The 19,716-nt window shown below is 38.9% G+C and overlaps 1 protein-coding gene across 1 annotated transcript in view; it reads left to right on the top strand.

Moving 5' to 3' along the window:
* Nucleotides 1-19,716, top strand: part of DNAH11 (dynein axonemal heavy chain 11) — a 406,504-nt gene that overhangs the window by 98,059 nt on the left and 288,729 nt on the right. Inside the window, exons 21-25 of the mRNA XM_032287021.1 lie at nt 6,055-6,213; nt 7,420-7,503; nt 9,306-9,464; nt 12,348-12,470; nt 13,222-13,344. Coding sequence (XP_032142912.1) covers nt 6,055-6,213; nt 7,420-7,503; nt 9,306-9,464; nt 12,348-12,470; nt 13,222-13,344 — 648 coding nt within the window. The remainder of the gene's footprint in view (nt 1-6,054; nt 6,214-7,419; nt 7,504-9,305; nt 9,465-12,347; nt 12,471-13,221; nt 13,345-19,716) is intronic.

Raw genomic sequence — 19,716 nt, 5'->3', positions numbered from 1 at the left:
CCAATACCCCTAATAAAATTTCCCTCGTATATTTATTTATTTTATCCTATTCGTTCTATCTTTCTGGAGAAATGTGACTAATACACTGGTCAAAGCATGAATCAATAGATTCAGGAAATTCACTGAATCCCAGCCAGGATAAATATAAAGACTGCATCTAGACACATCACAGCGAACTACAGAATACCTAAAGCAAAAAGATTTTCAAAGCAACCATATAGAAAAGACTCGTCACCTGTTCAAAATGATGATTAGGTTAAGAGCATACTTCTCATCAGCAACAATGACAGCCAGAAGGTAGTGGATGATGTCTTTTAATTCTGCTGGGAAAAATTATATCTCAGTGACAGTGAAATGAAGATATTTCAGGTAAACAAAAATGTAATGTATTTACCACCAGTAAACCATCACTAAAATAACTCTAGTTTTTTATAGTGACGAATAACTAGTTGTAACTGTAGCTATACTCCAAGCCAACAATGCCAAATTTGTTTCTTAGAGAAGACTAGCTCTATGGACAAACATCCAGTGAAATCAAGGGGAAAACAGAAGCAAAATTAACAGTATTAGAATAAAATAGGAGATGATTGCATAGAAACAGACTTTCAAAAATTTAGAGCACTATTCATATGAAACTTAAAATGGATAAATTTTTGGAAAAATACAGTTTACCAAAACTGTCTCAGTAAATCTGAGTACTCATGTAACTGTTCAAACTTAGCGAGTAGGAAAATAAAAAAAATAGTAACCAATAGTTTAAAAACAAAAAATTTTCCAACAGAGAGGTGAAGAAGCCCTGATAGCTTTACAGGTGAATCTAAACAGATCTCATTCACATGATTCTAGGAACCTGAAGAAGAATGAACACTCAAAAATTATTTCATGAAGCATGTCTGATTTTTGTACAAGGATAGTATGAGAAAGAAAAAATACAGATCAGTGTTTCTCATGTTCATATAGATACAAACATACTAAACAAAACAATCAAATTATACCAATTTATTAATCAGTTGGGTTCATTTCAGGAAACTAAGCTTCCCTTACCTTTAGCAAATCAATATAATTAACTGCATTAACAGATTAGGAAGAAAAAATCATATTAAGATATTCAAAAACTTTAGATATCATTCAACATTCATTCATGATAGAAACACCTAGAAGACATTTTTAACCTAATAAAAGAATAATTAAAACTCTACATAAAATACTATACAATAAGGAATATGAAAATTTCTGGTAGCATTAGTAATAATGGTGAAAGATAGGAAAAACCAAAATGACTATTAGACGTAAAGAAACAAATTGTGGTATATTCATATAATGTAGTATTGTGAAGTAGAGAAATGAACCCACTTTACACACATCATTGTGAATATATAGATGAACATAAATGTCAATCGAAATGTATACAAGTATATACATTTCAAAAACTTTAACATTTAGCACTTAGCAGTACATTAATGTGAAAATATAAAAATAAGACTATCAAAAGTTTAGGTTTTGTGGTTAAATTTGTAGTAGGAAAATAGGGATAAAATTGAAAAAGGCATTAAAAGTTGTCATATTTCTGAGGCTAGATGGGGAACAAATGCATAGATCCTGTTATGTGTATAAAATATTTCATAATAATACATTTTAAAACTAAGTCAAAGAATTGCAGTTCTTGTTTGTGAAGACACAACTTATAAATATGAAAGCAGGGTGCTAATATTCTTTACGTAGTAGGAATGAAGAGACAGAGTTGGGGTTGGGAGATGTTAGGCAAGGATAGGAAATTTTAGGAAAAAGTTCACAAGACATCTGGTACAACATGGTGACTATAATTAATAGCAATATATTGTATTTTGAAAATCGCCGAGATTTTAAATGTTCTCACCATAAAAAATGTGAGATGATGAAATTATTCTATTTAATTAGCTCTATAGAGCCATTTCACAATGCATAGATTTTTTTGTTTTGGTTTGGTTTTTTTGAGACAGGGTCTCACTCTGATTGCCCAGGCTGTAGTGCATTGGTGTGATTTCAGCTCACTACAGCCTCAACCTTCCCTGGGCTCAGATCATTCTCCTACCTCAGCCTCCCGAGTAGCTGGGACTATAGGCACATGCTATCATGCCCAGCTATTTTTTTTTTTTTTTTTGTATTTTTAATAGTGATGGGGTTTTGCCACATTGCCCAGGTTGGCCTCGAATTCCTGGGCTCAAGTGATCCACCCACTGTGACTTCTTAAAGTGTTGGGATTATAGGCATGTGCCCAACCTCACAATGTATAGATTTTTCTTTTCTTTATTTTTAAAAAATTCATTTATTATACTTTAAGTTCTGGGGTACATGTGCAGATCATGTAGGTTTGTTACATAGGTATACGTGTGCCATGCTGGTGGTTTGTTGCATCCATCGCCCTGTCATCTATATTAGTTATTTCTCCTAATGCTATCCCTCCCCAATCCCCCCACCACCTGCTATTCCTCCCCTAGGCCCCCTCCCCCTAGGCTTATTGTGTGATGTTCCCTTCCGTGTGTCTGTGTGTTCTCATTGTTCAGTACTGATTTATGAGTCAGAACATGTGGTGGTTGGTTTTCCATTCTTGTGTCAGTTTGCTGAGAATGATGGTTTCCAGTTTCATCTATGTCCCTCCAAAGATAAGAACTCATATTTTTTATGGTTGCATTGTATTCCATGATGTATATGTGCCACATTTTCTTGATCCAGTCTATCATTGATGGGCATTTGGGTTGGTTCCAAGTTTTTGCTATTGTGAATAGTGCCACAATAAACATAGGTGTGCAAGTGTCTTTATAACAGAATAATTTACAATCCCATGAGTATATACCCAGTAATGGGATTGCTGGATCAAATGGTATTTCTGTTTCTAGATCCTTGAGGAATCGCCACACTGTCTTCCACAATGGTTAAATTAATTTACACTACCACCAACAGTGTAAAAATGTTCCTCTTTGTCCACATCCTCTCCAGCATCTGTTGTCTCCTGATTTTTTAATGATTGCCATTCTAACTGGCATGAGGTGGCATCTCAATGTGTTTTTGATTTGCGTTTCCCTAGTGACCAATGATGATAAGCTTTTTTTCATGTTTGTTGGCTGCCTAAATGTCTTCTTTTGACAAGTGTCTGTTCATATCCTTCGCCTACCTTTTGATGGAACTGTTTGTTTTTTTCTTGTAAATTTGTTTAAGTTCTCTGTAGATTCTGGATATTAGCTCTTTGTCAGACGGGTAGATTGCAGACATTTTTTTCCCATTTGTGGGTTGCTGGTTCACTCCATTGATAGTTTCTTTTGCTGTGCAGAAGCTCTTAAGTTTAATTGGATCCCATTTGTCTATTTTGGCTTTTGTTGCCATTGCTTTTGATGTTTTAGTCGTGAAATCCTTGCCTATGCCTGTGTCCTGAATGATATTACCTAGGTTTTCTTCTAGAATTTTTATGGTGTTAGGCATCATGTTTAAAGCTTTAATTCAACTACAGTTAATTTTTGTATAAGGTGTAAGGAAGGGATCCCATTTCAGCTTTCTGCATATGGCTAGCCAGTTTTCCCAACACTATTTATTAAACAGGTAATCCTTTCACCATTGCTTGTTTTTGTCAGGTTTGTCAAAGATCAGATGGTTGTAGTTGTGTGACGTTCTTTGCAAGGCCTCTCTTGTGTTCCAGTGGTCTATATCTCTGTTTTGGTGCCAGTACCAGCTGTTTTGATTACAGTACTCTTATAATAGAGTTTGAAGTCAGGTAGCATGATGCATCTAACTGTGTTTTTTTGCTTAGGATTGTCTTGGCTATGTGGGTTCTTTTTTGGTTCCATATGAAGTTTAAGGTGGTTTTTTCCAATTCTGTGAAAAAAGTCAATGGTACCTTGATAGGGATAACATTGTATCTGTAAATTACTTTGGGCAGTATGGCCATTTTCACGATATTGATTCTTCCCAACCATGAGCGTGGAATGTTTTTCCATCTGTTTGTGTCCTCTCTCATTTCCTTGAGTAGTGGTTTGTAGTTTTCCTTGAAGAGGTCCTTCACATCCCTTGTTAGTTGTATTCCTAGGTATTTTATTCTCTCTGTAGCAATTGTGAATGGGAGTTCACTCATGATTTGGCTGTCTGTCTACTATTGGTGTACAGGAATGCTTGTGATTTCTGTACGTTGATTTTGAATCCTGAGACTTTGCTGAAGTTCCTTATCAGCTTTAGGAGATTTTGGGCTGAGATAATGGGGTTTTCTAAATATACCATCATGTCATCTGCAAACAGGGACAATTTGATGTCCTCTCTTCCCATTCAAGTACTCTTTATTTCTCTTGCCTGATGGCCCTAGCCAGAACTTCCAATACTATGTTGGATAGAAGTGGTAAGAGAGGGCATCCCTGTCTTGTGCCAGTTTTCAAAGGGAATGGATATTTCAAAGCATCATGTTGTACGTGATAAATAAATGCAATTTTTATTTGTCAATTGAAAAAAGAGTTCATGGCTGGGCGCAGTGGCTCATGCCTATAATCCCAGCACTTTGGGAGGCCGAGGCAGGTCGATCACGAGATCAAGAGATCAAGACCATCCTGGCCAAGATGGTAAAACCCTATCTGTACTAAAATACAAAATTAGCTGGGCATGGTGGTGCGCGCCTGTAGTCCCAGCTACTCGGGAGGCTGATGCAGGACAATTTCTTGAAGCCAGGAGATGGAGGTTGTAGTGAGCCGAGGCTGCACCACTGCACTCCAGACTGGATCCTGGTGACAGGGCAATACTCTGTCTCAAAAAAACAAAAGAAAAGAAAAAAGTGTTGAAGGTTGATGGAACACAAAAGCATGAAGCATAGGTATTTAAACTTCAGAGAAACTAAAGCAGTATAATTGTTGGATCTTGGGAGGAGGATGGAGAAAATAGAGAGTGGAAAAACAAAGTCAAATCCTTCTTTTGCAAATCGAGTTGTAACCTAGTATATTGTCTAAACTTGATCAATCAAGAAAGAGCTGCTTGAGCACAGAATTGGGAATTACAGAAACAGCACCCAAAAGAATGAGAGTGAACCTGCAGGATTGCTTTCCTGCCCTGCAAACACTTCTGTACGCCTTGAACTTTTACCATGTAAACATAGTGCCTTTTTGTTAATTAAAGAAAAAAACAGATGCAGTGGCTCACGCCTATAATCCCAGCACTTGTGGGAGGATGAGGCAGGTGGATCACAAGGTGAGGAGTTTGAGACCAGCCTGACAAATGTGGTGAGCCTGTCTCTACTAAAGATACAAAAATTAGCCAGGTGTGGTGGCACGCACCTGTAATCCCAGCTGCTCAGGAAGCTGAGGCAGGAGAATCACTTGAACCCAGGAAGCAGAGGTTGCAGTGAACCGAGATCGTGCCACTGCACTCCAGCGTGGGCGACAGAGCAAGACTCAGTTTCAAAAAAAAGAAAAGAAAAAGAGTTTATCATGAAAGAGCGTGTCAGCATTTATATTTGGTGTAAAATGTAAACTGTTCTATGTAGATGGGGTATGTAAGTGAACGTTGGTGAAGGTGGTCATATGGTGATGTTTTCACACTGAGCTGTGTTTTTAGCTTTGTGCTTTATTTCACAAATTACCTTGAGTGCATTTGGTATTATTGACAATCTATAGGGTATTTTTTAAATCTGAAAGTATTTTTTTTTAATAAACTAAGTCATTACTAAAAAGACAACTTATTCTTAAGTGCAAGTTTCTAGAGCCTCACCTTTTGTTCTTCAGCAAATTCCCCTGCTCTTGGTACAAAAACCAAGAGGAAAAATTGCATTCAGAGAAATCTGATGCGGAAGAAATTTTGCTAACATAAGTGCATAAGGAGAATATTGTTAAAGTTATTGTGTTTTGTAGTAGTCTATTCTCACTTTTTGAGTAGCTGAGCTAGCTCTTCTAAAGCTTTCGACATTTTCCCAATAATTATCCTGCAGGTTTCTTTGTATTTTCCCTTTAAAAATCAAAGATTGAAATGTCAAGATAACCAGAGCTACAGAACTGCATGTCTTCGCTTTCTCTGGCAGTTTGTATGCAGGTGTGTATGTTCTCTCCTTAGGCAAATCAAGAGCTTGAGGCATTAGAAGAAGAAATGTTGCAGATGCAAGAATCTACTCGTCTTTTTGAAGTGGCTCTTCCAGAGTACAAACAAATGAAGCAGTGTCGCAAAGAAATAAAATTGCTCAAGGGACTGTGGGATGTCATTATTTATGTTCAAGTAAGATGTGCTTTTTCAAAACATGCTTTTTATTTAGGAGTTCTTTCATATATGCAGTTTTTAGGGTCTATAGTATTCTCTTTGGGTTTTATAATGCTTGAAACATGTGGAAGTTAGATCCCTGCCCCAGCCCCAAATTAGAGTTCATGTATCTCTGTTAGTAGATGATTCTTCTTTGCATACCACTTGTTTTTATTTTTAGTTCAGGATGAAGCTTTGTATAATAAGCTGACTGCCTCAAATCCTTTGGGGAGATTGTATAGAATATAAATAAAAATTAATAATAAGGTAGATGCGGTGGTTCACACCTGTAATCCTGGCACTTTGGGTGACCAGGGTGAGTGGATCATGAGGTCAGGAGATCAAGACCACCCTGGCTAACATGGTGAAACCCTGTCTCTACTAAATATACAAAAATTGGCGGGGCGTGGAGGTGAGTGCCTGTAGTCTCAGCTACTCTGGAGGCTGAGGTAGGAGATTTACTTGAACTTGGGAGGTAGAGGTTGCAATGAGCCAAGATCGCACCACTGCACTCCTGCCTGGCCACAGAGCAAGACTCCGTCTCAAAAATAATTAATATATAAATATATATATTACATATGTTATCTCTGCATACCAAGTCATACATATACCTATTCTTATACTTACATACTTGGACATATACAAACAGACCCTTATGAAAAATAACTGTATGTGGTTAAGTTAAAAACTTTAGTGAAAAAATAAGTTCTAGGGAACGAGGCATATTGCAAGAAGCCCTATAATCTTTTAAGTTGAAAGCCATATAGAAATATATTAACAAGATAGAAAATATGGTCAAGAAATGGTTAATGAGAGTTTTGTTTATAATGGATGAAAATTGCCATATGAAAGCTTATTTTGTTACATGTAGAATTATAAAAGTCTGTTATTTAATAATTATCAATTTATTCAAAGTACACAGGATTAAGTGATAATGATGGTATGTGAGTGGAATTTATCATCGCTACTAGAAATTAATATAATGTTTTCGCCTTTAGCTTGACACGTTCTGACAACTTTTTTGTTTTGATGATAGGAAAGTTCTGACAAGTGCAGTTAATATTTAAAAAATTGACTTCCCACTGGATGATAGAGTTACTGTGTATCATCAGTTTATATATTTTGCTGCAGAGACTTGCTTTCACCAAATGTTGTTGACACTTTTATCTGCTTGTGCGTTTTCAGAGAAGCATTGATAATTGGACCAAAACCCAGTGGAGACAGATTAATGTGGAACAGATGGATGTAGAACTCAGAAGGTTTGCCAAGGCAAGTTCCGTAACTGTCTATTATAACAATTTATCTTCCTCAGCACCACCTCCTTCCCTCCTCGCTAACCTAGTATCTGGTGTATTGGGCTGCGTGTACTCATTTACTTCTAGCACAGTCATATCAGACAGTGTTTTTTTCACCCTTAGCCAGTTGCACTTCTAATCAAGCCTGTGAGTGAGTTGATAGAAGCATATTAGGGTTAATGAATTTATGAGAAGAAGCTCTAATCATGAGCTTCCTACAACTTCCCAGAGCAGAGAGGAACATTATTAGGGCCGAGCGGTCAGACTTCCAAAAGCTTTTGATTTTGGTTGATTTTGCCGTTTCCTGAGCAACCATGAAGATTTTGTATCTGAAAAGGTACCTTTTGGTTCTGGAATTTGGGGCAACTAATAGGAGTATGCCACCTCTGTATTTATACAGAATACTATGATCTTTGCTCTTATTAATGACTCTGGAATCCCAAGAGGGCTCAACATATACAGAACTGAGCTTATTGGAATTTGTTACCTATTGGAGTTTTGATGTCTGTTCTGCATAGCCATATGCCCTCTGAAGACAGAGCATCTTTGGATAAAGCCAAAATGCACATCAGTGAAAGGCAGTTGAAAGTGACTGGGCCAGCCAATTGCGGTGGCTCACACCTCTAATTCCAGCACTTTGGGAGGCCTAGGCAGGCGGATCACCTGAGGTCAGGAGTTACAGACCAGCCTGGCCAACATGGTGAAACCCTGTCTCCACTAAAAAGACAAAAATTAGCTGGGTATGGTGGCAGGTGCCTGGCAGATGCTAGCTACTCCAGAGGCTGAGGCAGGAAAATTGCTTAAACCTGGGAGGTGGAGGTCAAGCAATTCTCCTGCCTCAGCCAGAGAGACAGTGAGCTGACATCATGCCATTGCACTCCAGCCTGGGGGACAAGAGTGAGACTTTGTCTCAAAAAAAAAAAAAAAAAGTGATGGGGTCATTTGCTTTTTCTCCACCCTAGGGCTTCCTTGCCTCAGCTCCTTTGCACTCTCACCTGTCTTGTTTCCTATATTATGCCAGTCCCAAAGACCCAAACTAAAACGTTCTTTCATTATTTTGGATGTCATGGAGTCACTGTCCTCATTCTATGTTCTATAATCTCTTTCTGCTTCTCTCCTCCAGCATTCACTTACTTCACTTCAGAGTGACAACCCCCACTCTCAGCTGAAGATATGTATTTTTTAAAGCAGTTGACATTGTCCTTTATTTCGTGCTAAGTTCTAGTTATGGGTTTTCTCATTCACAATTGCTGATGTTGTTTAGTGGGCTAGGACGACCAGCCAAGTCAAGAGCCCTATTCAGCATTTTAAGACGACGAAATATTTAAGTTTAAGGGAACAGACACTCAATGGTAATCAACATTCCAAGGCTACCGTTTAAATGACTTAGGTATTCCAAACGAGGTCTTAGTAATCCAGTAACAGTCTATTTCCATTTATTTACGTTTATAGAGGAAACATTATTTATTGGACGTGTCCTGTGAACTCTGTTACTTACCTATGTTTCCTCATGGGACATTTAGTGAGATACTGTGAATGAGAAAGCAATGTACCCAAGTGGCTTGCACAAAATGGGCTTGTAATGTACAAGTGAGTGTACATTTCCTTTCCTTTTCTCTGGTTTTTGTCCTTGGCCTAGGAATTCAAATGCTTTCACTCTTCTCTAATCCAGGAGTTGGGAAATGTATACTTACTGTTCCAAAGGAGTCAGATTATTAATATATACTGTGTTATTATATCATGGGAGCTAGGTTTTTTTCCTCCACTTTTCTTTAGGAAATTTGGTCACTCGACAAGGAAGTCCGTGTCTGGGATGCTTACACAGGCCTGGAAGGCACAGTTAAGGACATGACAGCATCCCTGAGGGCCGTCACAGAGTTACAGAGCCCTGCCCTCAGGGACAGGCATTGGCACCAGCTGATGAAGGCTCTTGGGGTCAGTATCCTCAGTCTCACTAATTGAATATTTTTGTGATTGTAAAGTATTATTTCTTGGTTTGCATAATTTGGGATGAACTGTAATTGATGAAAAGGTCTCTAGTCAAATGCAAGAGATCAGTCTCTTTGAGAGGGGACCAGTGGACTGAATGGCCAAGGTCCTAGTTCTTGCTCCCCACTTTTTTCTCTTACTGGCTATGTGACCATAAGCAAGTTGCTTAACCTCTTGCATTTGAGTTTTGCTTTTTAGTAATAAAATGAGAAGGGATGCTATCTGCTCTTATACATTAGAGGAATTTTGGAAGGAGTGAGATAATATGAAAACATTTTAATTAGCACCAGATGGCTGCAAAGAATCTTACTATGGAAAGGGTCAGAAGGTATAAAAGTGAATTTATGGGTAAAAGGAATCTGAAATTGTGATTTCTTTTTCACCCATAATTCATTTAATAATGGTGCATTTTTTCATGGTCTTTTGATTTGGATTTTATTGCAGGATATAGTGGCTTCTCATGTATCCATGCCACTTGAGCTTCTAGTTTCTTCCCTTTCTGTATCTATTGAAAAGCAAATGTAACAACCATACACTTTAATTTTGGGGGAAGGTGACCTTTATGAGTTTAAAATATATAAAAGGAAGTTTAGTGTGTGTATTTTGATTAAGCAAATCAAGAGTTTGAGGGGAACACTGAAGAAAGGCTCTCAGGATGTAAAGGGGAGTTGCAGAGTAGGAAAACAGGGACAAGGGCATTTTGGAGACGTGGGGACAGCCTGGGCTTTGTGGTTCTAACCCTAACACTTAGCAACTCTGGGATCTGGGGCAAGTTACCTGTTCCTTTTATCCCAGTTGATTCTTTTATAAAAATAATACTTCCCATGCAGACTGGGTGAACAAATTGGAAATTTTACATATATGTGTGTGTGTGTGTGTATATATATATATACACACACACAGACACACACACATATATGCACACATATATGTATATGTGATATATAAAAATATATAGATATGCACACATATATACACATATATTTAAAACACACATATATATACACGTACTCATGCACTGCATGACATTTCAGTTAGTGCTGGACCACATATGTAATAGTAGTCCCATAAAAAGATAGTGTATTTTTATTGTAGCTTTTATATGTTTAAGTATATTTAGATACACAAATACTTACCACTGTGTTACAATTGCCTGCAATGTTCAGTAGAGTAATGTGCTGTATAGGTATGTAGCCTAGGAGCATAGGCCTAGATACCCTACTACACTCCATATATCCTAGGTGCATAGTAGGCCATGCTATCTAGGCTTGTGCAAGTTTACTACATAGTGTTCATACAGTGACAAAAATCACGTAACAATATGTTCATTAGAACATATCCCCATTGTTAAGCGATGCATGATTTTACATATAAAGGACCTAATGTGTAGTAAGTGCTTAGTAAATGGGTCTCTGAAGCTATTGGCACTATTGTATTTTTCGTAGTCTTTTAGACATTGGCTAATTAGACTTTGTAATTATTTGCACATTCAGATAATTTTTATTGAATCTTTGAATGTGTAGTAGACTATGTGCCCTGCTCCCCATCCCTTTCTCATATTTCTACCAGTAAAATTTGGCCTCACATAGCCTCTACTTGCCCATGTTTTGCCTTTTTGCCAGCTAGAAAAAGTCATCTGCTCTGGCAGACAATTTAGAAAAAGGCACCCTCCTCCAGGCTGTCCCCAGGACAGCAGCGCAGAGGCTAGCTTCCTTCTCCATTTGTCATCTGGGCTGGTATTCAGTACATGAGTTGCACAGCTAATCAGGGGGTGCCTGTTACACATCTCTGCTCATTCTTTGTCAAGGACAGACCTGGCTCCCGGCTCCCAGGCTCCCATCGGCTTTGGAGTGAGGCCAAAACTGATGCAGAGATAGACTGGCAAACTCATCTCGTTTGCTGAGGACTTTTCAGTTCAGCTTTTAGCTCTGAAAGTCTCACATCCCTGAAACTCACTTCCTAGAAACCCCGCAGTCCTTGGCAAACTACGGCATTTGATCCTTTTTTGCAGAGGGGTGGATGGTGATGAGGAATGTTAGAGGGGAGGGAGGGGCAGAAGGTGGCCACTTCCAAGAAGCAGATTCTGGATATTGCTAGTAAAAGCAGGAAAGAAAATGGCTTTCCTGCAATCATGTGGCTGGCTCTACTCTTCACTTACAGGAGACATGAGTGAATTTGGGTGTGTCTAAGAGCTGAGGATGTCTTAACCAAATATTGAGGAGAGGAGGGGAGTGATTGTCACAAGACAGTGTGGAAATAAATGAGAATTTTTTTTCACATGGTAAATATGAATAATGACATTATGAGTAAGAGTAGCTTTTGCCAAGGAACTGAGATTAAATTAGTGATAAAACTAGGTTAAATCATGGAAGCAGCTGGGAGTTAAGTTCAGTGAGTAGGGTTCTTTAGGAAGAAAAGACAAGCTACTACTTGATTCCTGGGATTTCAACCAAATTAAAATAAATGAACAATGAGATTCTCTTTAAAAATGGGTTTTTAGCTGAGCTCATAGTTGAGTTGGAAAGCAAAAAAATAATAAATTTTAAAAAATGGATTGTGTAGGCAAAGGAGATAAAAACGTGCTGACAAGGGAAAGATGTGAAACAAAGCAGTATAGCACAAATGTGACTAGACTGTGGCCCTTGCTTCTGGCAGGTGACTCCTCAGCAATTGTGAGTTAAAAAGGAATGTCTTAGATTGTCCATATCTTTCAAGACTAGAGATGTACTCAGCACCTGACTTGAGTATATTTATTTCACCAGCCATTAGGCAAAAGGAACCATGAATATATGTAGAATATAAAGTCCACCTTTTTTTCCCCCCAATCAGGTCCAGTTTTTAATAAATGAAGCCACGACTTTGGCAGATTTGTTAGCACTGCAGTTACACAGCGTGGAAGATGATGTCCGAAGGATTGTGGACAAAGCGGTGAAAGAGCTGGGGACTGAGAAGGTAGTGTCCTCAGGGCTGGGTCATTTCTACTCAGCTAATTTTGGGTATTTGCATAAAATCCAACCTATAGAAAAGTCCTTTTGATGTCTTGGGAGGCTGGAGAGATGAGTCCCAGTTTGTTCCTTGCTGTTCATTAGGTGTGGGATGAGCAGGAACTAGAATCATTCTAAGCCACAGTAAAACAGGAAGATTGGTCCTGTTGATAATGATGATGATTATAGCAGAAAATACTTACATATCCTTTATTTTGTAGCAAGCACCACTCTAAGTGCTTTATTTATATTAACCCATTTAATCCTCTGAGATAAGTAATAGTATCTCTATTTTATAAATGGGGAAGCTGAGGTATAAAGAGGTAATTTACTTACCCAGATTCACACAAAAGACTGAGGTTTACATTTAAGGCATTACCTATTTTATGCTGGCTAATTTGTAAATAATATCTACCAAATATTTAGGTAATCATTTAAGTCCCTTCCTGCTCTCAAATTCTATTTTGGTTAGGGATGATAAACTCATATTCAATAGATGTTTGATATTAGTGTGATTCTAGTTCCTTTGATGTGATAAAATTCATTCTTCAAACCCCATCACCATGAATTACTTGGAGGAAAAAAACTGAAGCCAATAATATTTGATACCAGTTTGCATTTTTGAAAATTAAAAAAAATTAATTCCAGATAATAGCTGAGATGTTAATTCTCAATTAAACTTTTGTGCACATAAATTAATTTGTATTGTTGATTGCTAGGTTATTACTGAAATCAGTCAGACCTGGGCAACCATGGAGTTTTCTTATGAAGTTCACTATCGAACAGGCGTTCCATTACTAAAGTCTGATGAACAACTTTTTGAAACTCTAGAGCACAACCAAGTAAGAAGGATATTTTTATTGCAGATTTTTTATTTTTAAATTTTATTTTTATTTGACAAATAATTGTATATGTTTATAGGATACAATGTGGTGTTTTGATGTATGTTTACAATGAGGAATGATGAAATCAGGCTAACCATCATTTCATATACTTAACATTTTTTGTGTGTGTGGTGAAACACTTAAATCTACTCCTTTAGGAATTTTTAAACATAATGCATTTTGTTTGTTTGTTATTTTAATTGTACTTTAGTTTCTGGGGTACATGTGCAGATCATGCAGGATTGTTGCATAGGTACACACATGGCAGTGTGGTTTGCTGCCTCCATCCCCTGTCACCTACATCTGGCATTTCTCCCCACATTATCCCTTCCTGACTTCCTCATACCACTCCCCCACTGTCCCTTCCTTGCCCCCCCCGCCCCGAGTAGACCCCAGTGTGTGATGTTCCCCTCCTTGTGTCCATGTGTTCTCACTGTTCAACACCCACCTATAAGTGAGAATATGCAGTGTTTGATTTTCTGTTCTTATGTCAGTTTGCTGAGAATGATGGTTTCCAGATTCATCCATGTCCCTACAAAGGACACAAACTAATCGTTTCTTATGGCTGCATAGTATTCCGTGGTGTATATGTGCCACGTTTTCCTTGTCCAGTCTGTCATCAGTGGGCATTTGGGTTGGTTCCAGGTCTTTGCTATTGTAAACAGTGCCACTATGAACATATGTGTGGATGTGTCCTTTAGAATTATTTATAATTGTTTGGGTATATACCCAGTAATGGGATTGCTGGGCCAAATGGAATTTCTATTTCTAGATCCTTGAGGAAGCACGACACTGTCTTCCACAATGGTTGAACTAATTTACACTCCCACCAACAGTGTAAAACTGTTCCTATTTCTCCACATCCACTCCAGCATGTGTTGTCTTGAGATTTTTTAATGATCACCATTCTAACTGGTGTGAGATGGTATCTCAATGTGGTTTTGATTTGCATTTCTCTAATAATCAGTGATGATGAGCATTTTTTCATATGTTCGTTGGCCTCATATATGTCTTCTTTTGCAAAATGTCTGTTCATATCCTTCTCCCACTTTTGGATGGGTTAGTTTTTTCTTGTACATGTGTTTTAGTTCTTTGTAGATTCTGGATATTAGCCCTTTGTCAGATGGGTAGATTGCAAAAATTTTTTCACATTCTGTTGGTTGCCAGTTCACTCTAATGATTGTTTCTTTTACTGTACAGAAGCTCTGGAGTTTGATTAGGTCCCATTTGCCTATTTTGGCTTTTGTTGCCAATGCTTTTGCTGTTTTAGTTATGAAGTCCTTGCCTATGCCTATGTCGTGAATGGTTTTGCCTAGGTTTTCTTCTAAGGTTTTTGTGGTGTTAGGGCTTATGTTTAAGTCTTTAATCCATCTGGCGTTAATTTTAGTGTAAGGTGTCAGGAAGGGGTCCAGTTTCTGCTTTCTGCCCACTGCTACCCAGTTTTCCCAACACCATTTATTAAATGGGGAATCCTTTCCCCATTGCTTGTTTTTGTCAGGTTTGTCAAAGATCAGATGGTTGTAGACGTGTGGCCTTGCCTCCAAAGCCTCTGTTCTGTTGCATTGCCCTGTATTTCTCTTTTGGTACCAGTACTTTGCTGTGTTGATTACTGTACCTTTGCAGTTTGAAATCAAGTAGCGTGATGCCTCCAGCTTTATTCTTTTTGCTTAGGATTGTCTTGGCTATGTGGGCTCTCATTTGGTTCCATGTGAAGTTTTAGGTGGTTTTTTCCAGTTTTGTGAAGAAGGTCATTGGTAGCCTGATGGGGATAGCATTGAATCTATAGATTATTTTGGGCAGTATGGCCATTTTCAGAATATTGATTCTTCCTAACTGTAAGCATGGAATGTTTCTCCATTTCTTTGTGTCCTCTCTTATTTCCTTGAGCAGTGGTTTGTAGTTCTCCTTGAAGAGGTCCTTTACATCCTTTGTTAGTTGTAGGTATTTTATTCTTTTTGTAGCAATTGTGAATGGGAGTTTGCTTATGCTTTGGCTCTGTGTTAGTATGTTATTGATGTATAGAAATGTTTGTCATTTCTGCACATTGATTTTGTGCCTGAGACTTTGCTGAAGTTGCTTATCAGTTTAAGGAGATTTTGGGCTGAGATGATAGGGTGTTTTTTTTTTTTTTTTTTTTTTTTTTTTTTTTTTTTTTTTTGAGACGGAGTTTCATTCATGTTACCCAGGCTGGAGTGCAATGGCACGATCTCGGCTCACCGCAACCTCCGCCTCCTGGGTTCAGGCAATTCTCCTGCCTCAGCCTCCTGAGTAGCTGGGATTACAGGCACGCGCCACCATGCCCAGCTCATTTTTTGTATTTTTAGTAGAGACGGGGTTTCACCATGTTGACCAGGGTGGTCTCAATCTCTTGACCTCGTGATCCACCCGCCTTGGCCTCCCAAAGTGCTGGGATTACAGGCTTGAGCCACCGCGCCCGGCCGATAGGGTCTTCTAAATATTCAATCATGTCATTTGCAAATAGAGACAATTTGATTTCCTCTTTTCCTAATTGAATACTCCTTTTTTTTTTTTTCCTTGCCTAATTGCTCTGGCTAGAACTTCCAATACTATATGGAATAGGAGTGGTGAAAGGGCATCCTTGTCTAGTGCCAGATTTCAAAGGGAATGCTTCCAGTTTTTGCATAAATAGCTTTAATTATTTTGAGATGTTCCTTCGATACCTAGTTTATTGAGAGTTTTTAGCATAAAGCACTGTTGAATTTTGTCAAAGGCCCTCTCTGCATCTATTGAGATAATCATGTGGTTTTTGTCTTTGGTTCTGTTTATGTGGTGGATTACGTTTATAGACTTGCATATGTTGAACCAGCCCTTGCATCCCCGGAATGAAGCCTATTTGATGATGATGGATAAGCTTTTTGATGTGCTGTTGCAATCGGTTTGCCAGTAATTTATTGAAGATTTTTGCACATAGTTTCACAAGGAATGGTACCAGTTCCTCTTTGTATGTCTGGTAGAATTCAGCTGTGAACCCATCTGGTCCTGGACTTTCTTTGGTTGGTAGGCTATGAATTGCTGCTTCAACTTCAGCCCTTGTTACTGGTCTGTTCAACGTTTCAACTTCTTCCTGGTTTAGGCTTGGGAGGGTGCAAGTGTCCAGGAATTTATCAATTTCTTCCAGGTTTACTGGTTTATGTGCATAGAGTTCTTTGTAGTCGTCTGTGATTGTAATTTGTATTTCTGTGGAATCTGTGGTGATATCCCCTTTATCATTTTTTATTGCATCTCTTTGATTCTTCTCCCTTTTCTATTTTATTAATCTGTCTAGTGGTCTATTTGGTTGATCTTTTCAGAAAACCAGCACCTGGATTTATTGATTTTTTTGAAGGATTTGTTGTGTCTCTATCTCCTTCAGTCCTGCTCTGATCTTAGTTATTTCTTGCCTTCTGCTAGGTTTTGAGTTTTTTTGACCTTGATCCTCTAGCTCTTTCCAATTTTGATGATAGGGTGTCGATTTTAGCTCTTTCCTCGCTTCTCTGGTGGGCATTTATTGCTATAGATTTCACTCTAGACACTGCTTTAAATGTGTCCCAGAGATTCTGATATGTTGTGTCTTCGTTCTCATTGGTTTTGAAGAACATCTTTATTTCTGCCTTCATTTTGTTGTTTATCCAGTTGACATTCAGGACCCAGTTACTCAGTTTCCATGAAGTTGTGTGGTTCTGAGTTAGTTTCTGAATTCTGAGTTCTAATTTGATTGCACTGTGGTCTGAGAGACTGTTCATTATTATTTCCATTCTTTTGCATTTGCCGAGGAGTGATTTACTTCCAATTATGTGGTCAGTTTTAGAGTAGGTGCCATGCGGTGCTGAGAAGAATGTATATTCTGTGGATTTGGGGTGGAGATTTCTGTAGATTTCTATTAGGTCCACTTGGTCAAAATCTGAGTTCAAGTCCTGGATATCCTTGATAATTTTCTGTCTCGATCTGTCTAATATTGACAGTGGAGTGTTAAAGTCTCCCACTATTATTGTGTGGGAGTCTAAGTCTCTTTGTAGGTCATTAAGAACTTGCTTTATGAACCTGGGTGCTCCTGAATTGGGTGCTCATATATTTAGGATCGTTAGCTCTTCTTGATGTATTGATCCTTTTACCATTATATAATGCCCTTATTTGTCTCTTTTGATCTTTGTTGGTTTAAAGTCCATTTTATCAGAGACGAGAATTGCAACTCCTGCTTTTTTTTGCTTTCCATTTGCTTGATAAATCTTCCTCCATCCCTTTACTTTTAGCCTATGTGTGTCCTTTCACATGAGATGAGTTTCCTGAATACAGCACACTCCAATGGGTTTTGACTTTTTATTTAATTTGCCAGTCTGTGTCTTTTGATTGGAGCATTTAGTCCATTTACATTTAAGGTTAATATTGTTATGTGTGAATTTGATCCTGCCATTTTGAGGCTAGCTGGTTGTTTTGCCTGTTAGTTGACACATTTTCTTCATTATTTCGATGGCCTTTACCATTTGGTACGTTTTTGGAATGGCTGGCACTGGTTGTTCCTTTCCTTGTTTAGTGCTTCTTTCAGGAGCTCTTGTGAGACTGGCCTGATGGTGACAAAATCTCTCAGCAATTGCTTGTCTATAAAGGATTTTCTTTCTCCTTCACTTATGAAGCTTAGTTTGGCTGGATATGAAATTCTAGGTTGAAAGTTCTTTTCTTTAAGCATGTTGAATATTGGCCCCCACTCTCTTCTGGCTTGTAGGTTTTCTGTAGAGACATCCTCTGTGAGTCTGATGGGCTTCCCTTTGTGGGTAACCCAACTTTTCTCTCTTGCTGCCCTTGGCATTTTTTCCTTGATTTCAACCTTGGTGAAACTGATGATTATGTGCCTTGGGGTTGCTCTTCTTGAGGAATATCTTTGTGGTGTTCTCTATATTTCTTGGACTTGAATGTTGGCCTGACTTGCTTGGTTGGGGAAGTTCTCCTGTATAATACCATGAAGAGTGTTTTTCAGCTTGGATCCATTCTCTCCGTCACATTCAGGTACACCTATCAAACGTAAATTAGGTCTTTTCACATAATGCCATATTTCTCGGAGGCTTTATTCATTTCTTTTCACTCTTTTCTCTCTAATCTTGCCTTCTCATTTTATTTCATTGAGTTGATCTTCAATCTCTGATATCCTTTCTTCTGCTTGGTCGATTCAGCTATTGAAACTTGTGTATGCTTCGCAAAGTTCTTGTGCTGTTTTTCAGCTCCATCAAGTCATTTATATTCTTCCCTAAGCTGTTTATCCTACTTAGCATCTCATCTAACCTTTTTTCCAAGTTCTTAGTTTCTTTGCATTGGGTTAGAACATGTTCTTTTAGCTCTGCGAAGTTTGTTATTACCCACCTTCTGAAGCCTGTTCCTGTCAATTCATTCGATTCATTCTCCATCCATCTTTGATCCCTAGCTGGTGAGGAGTTGTGATCCCTTGGAGGAGGAGAGGTATTCTGGTTTTTGGTGCTTTCCTCCTTTTTGTGCCGCTTTGTTCCCATGTTAGTGGTTTTACCTACCTGTGGTCTTTGTAGTTGGTTACTTTCCAATGGAGTCTCTGAGTGGACCTCTTTTTTGTTGAAGCTATTTCTTTCTGCTTCTTGGTTTTCCTTCTAACAGTCAGGCTCCTCTGCTGCAGGACTGCTGGAGGTCCACTCCAGACCCTGTTTGCCTGGGGATTGCCTGTGGAGGCTGCAGAACAGCAAGGGTTGCTGCAGGTTTCTTCCTCTGCTATCTTCATCCCAGAAAGGTACCCACCAGATGTCAGCCTGAGCTCCCCTTTATGAGGTGTCTCTTTGGATATACAGGGGTTAGGGAGCTGCTTGAGGAGACAGTCTGTCCCTTATAGGAGCTCGGGTGCTGTGCTGGGAGCTCCACTGTTCCTTGCAGAGCTGCTGGGCAGGTACCTTTAAGTCTGCTGCAGCTGAACTCTTATCCACTTCTTTTCCCAGGTGCTGTGTCCTAGGAAGGTTGGCTTTATTTATAAGTCCCTGTTATGCTGCTGCCTTTTTTTAGAGATGCCCTGCCCTACATGGAGTAGTCTAGTCACAATCTGCCAGCAGAGGCATTGCTGAGCTGCTGCAGGCTCTGCCTTCCTGCTGTGTAAACTGACTCGGTTGTGGCAGACTGCCTCAGTAGTGGGGGATACCCTTCCCCCATCCAATCCCCGAGCTGGACAGTCCTGGGTCCAGCTGCACTTGCTGTGAAACTCTGAATCCAGAGCATTTCAGATTGCTTGTTTTGTGGGGGTGGTACCCACCCATGGAGCCAGATCCCTTGGCTCCCTGTCTTAGCCCCCTCCCTTTCAGTTGAATGGGCAGCTCTTTCTCCCAG

This window comes from Sapajus apella, unplaced genomic scaffold (genome assembly GCF_009761245.1).
Source record: "Sapajus apella isolate SASKATOON/1434 unplaced genomic scaffold, GSC_monkey_1.0 scaffold19, whole genome shotgun sequence".
Lineage (NCBI taxonomy): Eukaryota > Metazoa > Chordata > Mammalia > Primates > Cebidae > Sapajus > Sapajus apella.
This window is presented reverse-complemented; position numbering and strand designations above follow the sequence as displayed.